Source organism: Octopus bimaculoides, chromosome 2 (assembly GCF_046866305.1).
Source record: "Octopus bimaculoides isolate indiv1 chromosome 2, ASM4686630v1, whole genome shotgun sequence".
Classification (NCBI taxonomy): Eukaryota; Metazoa; Mollusca; class Cephalopoda; order Octopoda; family Octopodidae; genus Octopus; species Octopus bimaculoides.
The window spans coordinates 72,994,808-73,007,307 of NC_142929.1; the positions used below are offsets into that span (position 1 = coordinate 72,994,808).

General features: G+C 36.4%; 1 protein-coding gene across 3 annotated transcripts in view; it reads left to right on the forward strand.

Annotated features, from left to right (window-relative positions):
• The window catches only part of LOC106882582 (dolichyl-diphosphooligosaccharide--protein glycosyltransferase subunit KCP2), a 25,261-nt gene extending 17,148 nt beyond the window's left edge, over window positions 1-8,113 (forward strand). For all 3 annotated transcript variants that reach the window (XM_014933309.3, XM_089347002.1, XM_014933310.3), the window contains exons 4-5: window positions 1,609-1,675; window positions 7,929-8,113. In XM_014933309.3, coding sequence (XP_014788795.1) covers window positions 1,609-1,675; window positions 7,929-8,028 — 167 coding nt within the window. In that variant the 3' untranslated portion in view covers window positions 8,029-8,113. The remainder of the gene's footprint in view (window positions 1-1,608; window positions 1,676-7,928) is intronic.
• The last annotated feature ends 4,387 nt before the right edge of the window (window positions 8,114-12,500 follow it).

The following is a 12,500-nucleotide window of genomic DNA, read 5'->3' on the forward strand; positions in this document are numbered from 1 at the left end:
AGTTCAAATTCCACCAATGTCCATTTTGCCTTCTATCCTTTCAGGGTCAATAAAATAAGTACCAGTTGAGCACTGGGGTTGATGTAATCAATTTACCCTCTCCTCCAAAATTTGAAACTAATATGTCCTGATACATATGAACGTAAATATCTGATTGCTGTTATTTTTTAGAATCGGAGAATGTCCCTATTTAATAAGCATCAATAAATTGTTTGCTGATTTCGACAAACAAGAGACTTGCGCTCTTGTTAGATTCGTTGGTCTAGTGGGGTAGCTTTGACTGAGGAGACACATTAATGTTGAAACACTGCAGTATCTTAACATCTGCATACACCAGTGAATCGTATGTATAAACACACATAGTTTGAAGGAAGAAGCTGTTTTGTATTCACAAAAAACCCACAAATGATCAGATATTTACATTCAAAATTGCCAGAACATATCAATAATGAATATATACATTATTAAATTCAAATTACGACAAACGTAAATAAACAAACGAAGTATGCTTTTAGAAGCGTTGAGATGTCTTTAGAAAGTTAAAGAAGTGATTTTAAATTCTCAATCGCAGAATAATGCTAATAATTCTGCGATTGAGAATTTAAAATCACTTCTTTCACTTTCTATACTTTATTGTTTGAATTCTTGTTGTTCATAGATACACATTATAAATTGCTTTTATCTTCTTTTCTATATAAGATACCCTCCTGAGTCTTTGATGCCTACAAAATGGTAGGTTTGAAATTTTGGTACAAGGCCGGCAAGTTTGGGAGAGTGGGATAGTCAATTAAGTTGACCCCATGGCTCAACTGGTACTCAATTTATTGATTCCAAAAGGATGAAAGGCAAAGTTGACCTCGGTGGAATTTGAACTCAGAACGTAGAGGCTGACGAAATACCGCTAAGCATTTCGCCTGGCGTGCTAATGTTTCTGGCAGCTTGATGCCTTTGTGTGTCACTAATATTAAAATACCATTTCACTCTTGTTGTAATCATTTGATATCATTTCAGTGATTTGGAAAGGTGCATAGCTGAGTGGTTAGGGCACTTGACTCACTATCGTATGATTGTGAGTTCAATACCTGGCAGTGTGTTGTGCCCTTGAGCAAGACACTTTATTTCTCGTTGCTCCAGTCCACTAAGCTGGCAAAAATGAATAGTACCTGTAATTCAAAGGGCTAGCCTTGTCACACTCTGTGTCACGCTGAATCTCCTTGAGAACTGCGTTAAGGCTACACATGTCTGTGGAGTGCTCAGCCACTTATATGTTAATTTCATGAGCAGGTTATTCCCGGTGGAGTGCCAGTTAGTTCTGTCAATGATTTAAGGCTGAATCATTAACGCCCAGATAAAACGTTTAGCAACATTTCTTCCAGCTTTTTATGTTCTGAGCTCAGATGCATCCGAGGTCAGCTTTGGCTTTTGTCCCTTTGTGGTTGATAAAATAAAGTAGCAGTCAAGTACAGAGGATGGCATAATCAATTAACTCCCTCCCCTCAAAACTGCTGGTCTTGTGTACCAAAATTTGGAACCATTGTTTCAGTAAATAAATTAGTGATTATTTCCTTTAATTGTTTCTGATTAACGATAATTTAATTCTATTTTCAGCTGTGTCTTGTTTATTTTTGGCGATGTTTGCTTCAGGATTAATCCACAGAGTTTGTGTAACAACATGGTAAGATTAATTCTTTAAAAATCTACATTTTGGCTTTGTTTTCTCAGATTGTTATATTACTTGATTCCTTTTCTCAGTGGGAAACAAACTAATGTTGGTTTCCCTGTCATGGCTGGACATGTTTGTATGGAAGATTAGAAATGAACACCACTTGTATAACAGTGATACTCATTTACATCTATCACATGTTATAAGAAAGAGACACAAATGCATGCCTCCATATGTGCGCACACACACACACACTCATACTCACAGACAGACACACACACATTCATGAATGACGTTTAAGATTTTTGGAGTATTCTCACAAGAGTCAGAAATGAAATGGAAAACATTGACCAGAAACTGCTGCATTTTACATGTCATTTGCACAATTTAAAACAAATAAATAAACATTTTCTTTGATAGCTTTCATATTCCAAATATATTCAAACAGTGAATATTTCAAGAGAAAACAGATTCAGATTAACAGCTGAATGATTGGAAATGTGTAACTCTGAGAACTAGATTTAGGAGCCTTTCGGTTATTTTGTTTTAAGAATACTCTACAATTATGTATTTATGTATTGAGTTCTGTAATTTATCACATATCAGTGAATCAACAGGTATATATATACACACACACACACACACACACACATACAGATATATGTGTGTGTATATATGTATGTATATGGCAAATAAGAAAATGGAGAGAATACAAAACGACATACATCATCTGGTAGACATTCCAGTGTGTCTATTTATTCCAAAGCATTAGAAAGTATTAGAAGAAAACATACACATGTAGTAACTATGTGTTACACACACATGTATTAATATTACAGAAAAGAGCAAATGCTCAGTTCCTTATGGCCGTTTCTGCCAAGAGGCAACAAAATCCTCCATGCCATCTCCATCTCTTCAGTGTTCTGTAGGGATGGGCAGATAAAGTTTAAATGATGAGTGTGCCTCTAGGCTTCTTCAGAGGGTCTAAGTGGTTAGGAGGGCTAATATATATAATAAACAGTTAACAATAGGTACAGTGTATTTGTCATTATTAAAAAGGGCAGAAAAAGAACAGGAGCAGACATGAGGCAGTGAGAGAAGTATAACTTATTAAAATGAATTAATTATAGGAAGGGGAAATGAGCTACAAACTTCCTGTGATGTATTCCAGGATCCATGTTACTTCGTCCAATGATAGGTGAATATAGTTGTTCTTGGGAGGAGTTTTTAGGAAGGGTGAATTTAGGCAGTAGTTAGCATTATGTTTACATAGAAATACAGTGGTGGATTTGAAGTAAATAAGTGAGTATGTGCGATAACTAAAATAATAGGACTAAGGGAAGAGGACCCTAAAGGACAGCATAAGAAAAGTAAAAGAGTATAAACGTATAAAAATATAAAACATATATCTATCTATTGGGGGAATCTACTGTATATGGTTAAATGTAATATAGGAGCTGGATAGGGGATTCATTGTTGGCAGAAGGAGGTGGAATTTGTGAATAGGGACAAAAATGAACCGGACCAGAAGGGTAGTGGTTGTTTGTTTTGCTAACTTATAATTCGAGCGAGATCGTTGCCAGTGCCGATGGACTGGCTCCATGTGCAGGTGACACGTAATACACCATCTCAAGCGTGGCCTTTGCCAGTAAGACATCCGAGTGAGATCATTGCCAGTGCCAATGGACTGGCTCCTGTGCAGGTGGCACGTAAAACACACCATTTCGAGCGTGGCTGTTGCCAGTACCCGCCTGACTGGCTCTCGTGCCGGTGGCACGTAAAAGCACCCACTACACTCTCGGAGTGGTTGGCGTTAGGAAGGGCATCCAGCTGTAGAAACTCTGCTAAATCAGATTGGAGCCTGGTGTCCCCTCCTGGTCCACCAGTCCTCAGTCAAATCGTCCAACCCATGCTAGCATGGAAAGCGGATGTTAAACGACGACGACGATGATGATAGTTATTTAGTGTTAAAACTTATACTAGTAAAATATAGAATATTAGATATAAAGTATTAGAGGAATGGCACTGTGTTATAGTGTTAAATTATTAAGTTAAGTGTTTTATTTAAAAAGGGGTAGTTTGAAGAGAATGTTTACATGGATATATATATATATATATATATATATATATATATATATATATATATATATATATTCATGTCTTCCTGAGTCTTCCTCTTGCACCGCTATATATACACCGCTAATGGTGATTCTGTGTATAGCTAAGGGGAGGGGGGGGGGTAACCCGAGTATTTCTAGCTACTTAAATTAATTAGTTAATTAATTAATTAATTGATTCCGTATTGGAATAGTACTCATTTAGGTTTAAGGCAAGAGGTCATATCAGTTGCAGATGCAAATTGGAAGTATTTCTGTTCGGGTAAGGGTGTAGGCATCTATGGATTACGATGTATTAGGTAGTTTTAGCTATAGTAAATTGCACTATATTATACTCAATTATCCGATTGTACATAATGGTTAGTATTTATAATTTAAGCTAGTGGACAGTGTGCTATATTATTATTATTATTACTCTGTTCATTTCTAGGGTGCATTTTAATTACTAGGTACTAGTATGTATGATGAACTAATCCTGCTAGTATGTATGATGAACTAGAACCTTTAGTGTATTTACTAAAAGTTCATAATAGAAGGGTTCTTAGCCACAGTGTATAAGCCATGTTTATGTAGAGTATTCCTAGTAGGAGTATGCAGTAATATACCCTCAATAGACAAAAACGATGGGGTATTACTATCTGTACCTGTCTATACTCATATTCCAGCAATCATACGTACGAATACATCTACAGACCCACATATGCTCCTATACTAATACTAATCAGGTATATATTTACACCCATATCCATGTGTGTACACCATTAAATACATGCAAATCCATACTGGCCCTTACCCACACCCTTATCTCCACACATGTATATATCCATTTCCATAACTATGGATACATATGTGTGCAAACATCTAAGAACCTATTGCTTACATAGTCTCTCATATATACCTATATAAATGTGCATATATGCATACGTACACATGCCCATAATTATATCTATATAAGTCTGTATATACATACATACACACACATAAACATGTGTATATATATATATATATATACACCCACACACACACATACATATACATGTACACACAAACATACCATACATTTACATACATACACACGCACACATGTATATATACACTTAAACAATGCACACTCATATATACAGACACAATACATGTAGTCACCTATACATACATAGCCTTATACCTACACATACACACAGAAATAGGGTTACAATCGTTTGTACTTATATATGTGTGCACACACATATGCATAAATACACACATACATATATACATCCGCACACACAGCATACATGCATATATTCGTACAAACGTACATACACTCAAAAGTATATGCAAGTACCTACCTGGAAAAGGTAAATCGTATACTGTTGATTCACTGAACAGTGATGATACAGAACTTGATAGAGTAAATGTACACACAAACATATGATGGGAATCCACACGATTTCCATCTACCAAATTCATTCACAAGGCATTAGTTGGCCTGGGGTTATAGTAGAAGTCCCTTGCTCCAAGGCACCACACATAGAGACTGAAGGCTCCAAGGTACCACACATAGGGACTGAAGACAATAAATACACAGCCATGGTTTAGATTGACCAACAGCATATTAATTTAGATAGTTAAATATGTACAAGTTAAGTTCTATACAAGTATTGATGAGAGAGTATTAGTTAGTTAGTTGGCACTCCGTCGCTTACGACGTCGAGGGTTCCAGTTGATCCGATCAACGGAACAGCCTGCTCGTGAAATTAACGTGCAAGTGGCTGAGCACTCCACAAACACGTTTACCCTTAACGTAGTTCTCAGGAATATTCAGCGTGACACAGTGTGACAAGGCTGGCCCTTTGAAATACAGGCACAACAGAAACAGGAAGTAAGAGTGAGAGAAAGTTGTGGTGAAAGAGTACAGCAGGGTTCGCCACCATCCCCTGCCGGAGCCTCGTGGAGCTTTAGGTGATGAGAGAGTATATGTGTGTGAGAAAGACAGATTTCATCGTTCCAGTCATCATTGTTGGTATGGGAGGTAACTCTGGACTTAACATTTGTACGTGTGCAATACAATTATTCAGAGAGAAACGGTTATCTCCAACAAACTCGTCATCATCATTGTTTTAATGTCCCCTTTTCCATACTCACATAGGTTGGATGGAGTTTTTTGAAGCAGATTTTCTTCGCCCAGATTTTCTTCCTGCTGCTAACCCTTACCTGTTTCCATGCAGAGATAATAATTCCCAATGAATAGACATGTTTTTACAGAATATTGGTAATGAAAGACACTGCTTGTATGACAGTGATACTCATTTACAACTATCATGTGATCTCAAGACAAAGTACCTCAAACATACACACACACACACACGTGGAGGGAAGTTGTGCAAGAGGAAGACCCAGGAAGACATGGGACAAAGTATTGAAGGCTGATCTCAAAACACTGAGCCTTACAAAGGAGATGATAGAGGCCCAAACTAAACAGCACATTGCTATGCTTAAAAAGGCCTGTGCACCACAACAGAATTGAGATCCTAGAACCAATGTACCATGTAAAAAGCATTGGTGTGGGTGCTGGCACCACATAAAAATGCACTGATTCTGGTGTTACATGAAAAGCACTGGAGCTGGTACCACGTAAAAAGCACTGGTGATGGTGTCATGTGAAAAGCATCTAATACTCTATGGAGTGGTTGGCGTTAGGAAAAGCATCCAGTCATAGAAACCAAGCCAAAACAGACTATGGAACCTGATGCTGCCCATGGTTTTGCCAGTTCCTACCAACCCATACCAGCATGGAAAATGGACGTTAAATGATGACAATGATGATGATGAATCATTGCTTTCCTCATCATTTTAACATGCACTTTACTTTGCTTGCAAGGATGACAGAATTTGTTGAAGCACATTTTCTACAGCCAGATTGCCCTTCCTGTCACCAACCCTCACCTAGGGACCAGCTTCTAACACTTCTACCCATGTCTTGTTTGGTTTTCCTCTTCCATAATTTCCTTCCAGTTGGATCTCTTGGTACTTCTTTACCTGTCTGTCATCATCCTTATACATCACATGTCCTCACTTTAAAGAAAATCTTAACTAATGGAATACAAGATATTGAAGTGGAGAAGTAGATGTTAAAAATATCCTCAGAGGGTGTATATTTGAAAGTGTATGTAATTATTGACACAATAAGCACCCAGTAAAGTGGTTGGCTTTTAGAAGTTACATCAAGCTGTAGAAACCAGGCCAAAACAGGTATTGGAGCTTGATGCAATATAATAGTTCTATTATAATCAAGGATTTGACTAATGCTTTATGGGTGAATTTGGTACATGGATAATGTGTGTGTACATGTGTGTTTGTGTTTGTATCTCACTACTTGAAAATCAGTGTTGGTTTGTTTACACCCTTGAAACTTAGCAGTTATGCAGGAAAAAAAAAACATTGGAATAATTACCACACTTGAGATTATAAGATTTCTTTCATTAAAACTCCTCTTCAAGGTGCCGTCCCAGCAAGGCTGGATTTCAATGACTGAAATACCTTATATACTCGAGTAAAAGTTAGTCTCATATAAAAGTAGCTTCCCACTCAATTGCTGTAGCTCATTGTGAGTGTGTTTTCATTTTGAGATCATTTAGACTTCTGTTACTGTTAAGGTATTTTGGGTTCTACCATGAACTTCAACTCCTGGAAAGTAGTATTTATGTAATCATCAACCCATAAATTTAACCTTAAAAATATGGTCTAAAATAATTCATACATGAGTATATATGGTAAGTATTTTATGATTTTGCTTAGCATAGTGATACTAAAAACCAGTTGTGAGAAGTCAATTTATATGTATACTTTAGAATAAAAGTGTTAGGTGAGTACAGAGCATGGTTTTTAATTTTAAATATTGAACAATAAGGAGACTGGAATTACATACCATCATTAGCTTATAGTTGTTTCTGCTATAAGAAGCAATGCATTCAGAGCGAGTGCTTGTGCAACATCTTATAGCTTCTTCAGAGCCATTAAGATTGTTAATGTAAGCTAATGAAGTTGATTATGTACTTTCCTGTTCCTTTGTCATTCAATAATTAATAGTATATATTGGTTTATCTAACAAAATTTTATTTTATTTTTAATCTAATCTTTCATTCTCTTACTTTTCCTCTTTTTTTTAGCTTCATATTCTCCGTCATAGCATTGTACTTCATCAACAGGTTGTCAATGACGCTTTATGCTCCTCCACCAGTTGCTGTGGCTTCCAAGAAACGGAAGTGATGTAATTTTCAACTTTAATGCTATTTCTTGCTTTTACTTTTTACTGCTAATAAACATTTTGGAAAGTAAAAAAACAAAAAACAAACTGTTCTTTTTGTGTATTTTTTTCCTTTTTACTTTGTTGTATCATAGGACGGTCATTATGTCAGTAATAATAAACACACACACTGGTTCTATTTTACTTCTTATTTATTTACCAATTGGTTAACCATTTAACCAATTAACTAATAAATTTTTGATTAATAATTTGGTCAATCAATTAATCAGTTAGGTTTGTTAAAGTCCTTTTTCCACCATTTGCAACCTTATAAATTACACGCCCTCTCTATTTCAGGTCTGTCTGAGACACACTTTGATGAACCTAACTGATTGCCTGACTGAATGATTAACCAAACAATTAATTAATTGATTAAACCTTAAGCATTCAGATTACCCTATTACATGTAATGCTTATTGATTAAATTGTTTTGAATTAATCATGCATTATCTCATAGCTTTCAATGATGTGATTGTTTACTTTTAGAATGACATTGCAGAGTAGGTGCGCAAGGCCTGATCAGGTCAGTTTGAATACAAAGCAAGTAGAATATTTGGGTCTGATATGATTGGTTTGAATGTTAATGCATAAAGAAGTGAAACTGAACCAGTGCATGTATTTATTATTGGCATAATAATCCTCCCAAGATACAAGATATGTTTCAACACATAAGTTTGAATCAAGAATCTTGTGAACTAAATACAAAAAGAAAATTTTCTTTTTACATTTTTATTATATTTCACTTTTTGCAAAAATTCTAAAATTCATTGTCATCATCATCATCCTATTGAGATGAAATTCATTCTGGCAGATTTTTCTCCAACCAGTTACTCTTCCTCTCATGAATCCTCACTTGTTTTCTTAGCAAGGTATTATTTCCTCATAGCCCGACATGTTTTCATGGAAGACTAGAAACAAACAACACTGCTCTTACAGCATTGATGCTGATGGCAGTTATGTGATGTAAAGACAAATAGTCATGCATACAAACAACCATACATACATACACAATGGGATTCTTTTTAGTTTCCATCTTCCAAATCAATTCACAAGCTTTGGTTGACTATAACTAGTAGAAGACAGCTGTTTAAGGTGCAGCAAAATGAGACTGAATCTGAAACTAAGTGGCTGAGGAACAATAATCTATAATAATAATACTCTTGTGTTTTTCTCTGTCGCAACATATGAATGAGAAAGGAAGGGGTGTCAGATGAATAAGGAAGGAAGGGGTGATGGCAAACTGTTAGTAGGAGCGTTTCAACTCGGTGAGTATATGTGTGTATATGTAAAAGGGAGGTATGTGAGTGTGTGTGTGCAATGGGATTGGGATGGTGAACATTCAATGCTGAAAAGAAAAATCAAACAATGTTTCAACTTTGAGTATATGTGTATATGTATGTGTATGTTTGTGTGAACCAGCGTTCTTTCAGTAACAAATGATGATTGATGTCACATCTCAAACGACAACCACTAGAGAACATTGATGAGTGAATTGATTTACCATCCATATTTATATATAAAATACTACAATTAGCCATCATTTTTGGCAGTACGGGGCCAGCTAGTTACCCATAATTGCAGTAATAAGGCAGCAGGCTGGCAGAACTGTTAGCAAACCAGGCAAAATACTTGGTGGCATTTCATGTCTTTATATTCTGAGCTCAAATGCCACCATAGTCACCTTTGCATTTCATCCTTTTGGGGTTAATAAAATAAGTACCAGTTGAGTACTGAGGTTTATGTAATTGACTTAACCTTCCCTCAAAATTTCTGGCTTTGTGCCAAAATTTGAAACCAATAATCACAGTAATTTATTTATAGGTGAATGGTTTACTTCTTTATATAAAAAATGGATCTTGGTCAAGATTTCCAACCACGAGCGTCCAGTTGTTCAATCAATCTACCAGGCTCACTGATTTAGTATTGAAGTGGCTGAATATTCCACAGGCATACTTTTATTGTGGTTCTTTGATGGACTCAGCATGACATGGTATGTGACAAGGCTGTGTATTTAAATAACAGACTACAACCCATTTAATGGCCTTCTACATTGTTGCCATTTATCTAGTTTCACTCCCAAGGGTTGGGTTGATCTGAGGCTATAAATTCAGTGTGTACCTTTGAATTACAAATACAATCAATCCAATGGACTTCTACACAATGCACCTTCTGTATTGTATCATCACTCCACTGATGTGCCTACCAAAGGTACCCAATATTATCCTTTGTCCTCTTTCATCATTCTACTGATCATCATCATCATCATTATCATTTAGTAACCGTTTTCTATGCTGACATTGGTTCAATGGTCTAACAAGCCAGAGGACTGTGAATCTCCAGTGTCTACTTTGGCAAGCTTTCTATGGCTGGATGCCTTTCCTTATGCCAGCCACTTTACATAGTTTGATGGGTGCTTTTTATGTGGCACCAGCAACAGTGAGATCAAGTAATCTGCAAGATAAGACTGAGATGGGGAATGGTGAAGGAAGTGGTTGTGTGCCAACTGATGAGAAATTAATGTATGATAGAAGGCCAGAAGCAGGTGTCATGCTGTAGAGAAAATACATGGCTATTCCAGATGGAAAAGGAGGGAAAATGGTCAAGAGGTATCAGGGTATATCCTCAAGTTACAGGAAGGTGAACATAATAGCAGTGGTTCAGAGGATTTGACAGGATGAATGGATAGGTAAGTTCACAGGAGAGTGGAAGACAGAGGTAAATTCAGTGACTAGGGAACATCAGTGGAGGCATGGTTGGTCAGTGGTATATATAATGCACTGATATACCTTGTGGTATATTGTCTCTCTACAGACATTATTAAAGTTAAGTAAGTAAACATGATTCAATGAGCATGTAGAAATAAGGAGACAGGTAACTGAAATAATTGTTTAAATAGGACAACTAGCTGTCACTTATTCATATCAATGTGAAATGAAGTGCCTTGTAAACATGTTGCTATGATGCATTTGCAAAGATATACCTCATTGTGATGTAAATATGTTGCTGTGTTGTACTTGCAAAAATGCACCTGATATATTGCTATGGTGTGCCTGTAAAGATGTACCTCATTGTGGGTATAGTGTTTCTGGGTTAAGTAATAGTTATATGGGTAATCTGTTATTTGTCTTTGTTAATGGCAAAAACAAGAAAATTTCAAAGAGAAAGTAATTTGGGGATGGGGTCTCTGGCTTTGAAAGTATATTAAAATAGATAAAGAAACAAACATGCTGGAGTTTTCTAGTGCATTAGCATTGCCTTGACTTGCAATCATTGATATCAATGTCAGTTTGGCTGTATGCAGGTATGTATGTATGAGTGTATGTATGTAAGTGCGTACATATATATGTATATTTTCTTTTTTCTTTTCTATTTAGAGTTAATTTTGACTGGTCCCCTGATTAGTAGCAAGATTGTGAAGGAAAGCATCATGTTTTATACATCAGCCTTTAAATCTTAAGAAGGGCTTGCAGATTTTTATTGTCTTTCATTTTATGATCATTTGAAGAATATGAATTAAAGGTTTTCATTTTCTCTCCAAGAAGTTGCTTGTGTGTATGTATATATGTGTGTGTGTGTGTATGTATGTATGTATGTTTTAATAGATGCATGTATGAATGTATATTTGTGTGTGTGTATGTATGTATGCATATGTACATCTCCGTATGTATACATGCATGTGTGTAGGTGTATGTGTGTATCTCCAAATCTGTAATTATGTATGTATATGTTTATATGCATGTAAGTATGAACGTGTGTGTGTATGTAAGGGCTGTTTGGGCTAAATTTGACAGTTTGCATCAAAAGAAAACAATATACCGTCCAAAAAACTAAAAAAAAATATCAACCAAATTATGGCTGGGAGATAACAGTTTATTCAAAGTAGCTGCATTCAGCTTCCACTATAGCCTCAAGACAGCCCCAGAACCTGGTGCATGCTTTCCTAACTGTGTCTTTGGAAAGATCTTTGAACACTTCCTTGATCTTGGCCATCAAGTCAGCCTTGGTGTTGCAGGAAGAGCAGTTGATATCTTTATCAACTGCATCCCATACATAGTAATCCATGGGATTATAAGTGGGAAAATTAGGAGGCTAGAAATTGGAACTGTGAAGTTGTAGAAATTCTCTGACAACCACTTCTGATTCTTTCAAGAGTTATGGCAAGGAGGCAAATCCTGCTGTCACACATATGGCCTCCCAGCAGCAACCTTCTTCAGTCAGGGATTGATCAGTGTCCAGTTGCTTCACATAACCATCTGAATTTATCCTATGGCTATGTTCATCAGTTGTTGGATGAATTCGAGCTTCTGGCCACTGTCAGAATGCTTACTGTGTCCCTTTCTGCTGGCCACAGCTTCATAGTCACCATTCCAGCTATCCATGTCAAGTCTTACAACCTTTACAGTGTTCACAGAGCACTGAGCAGCAGTCATGGCAT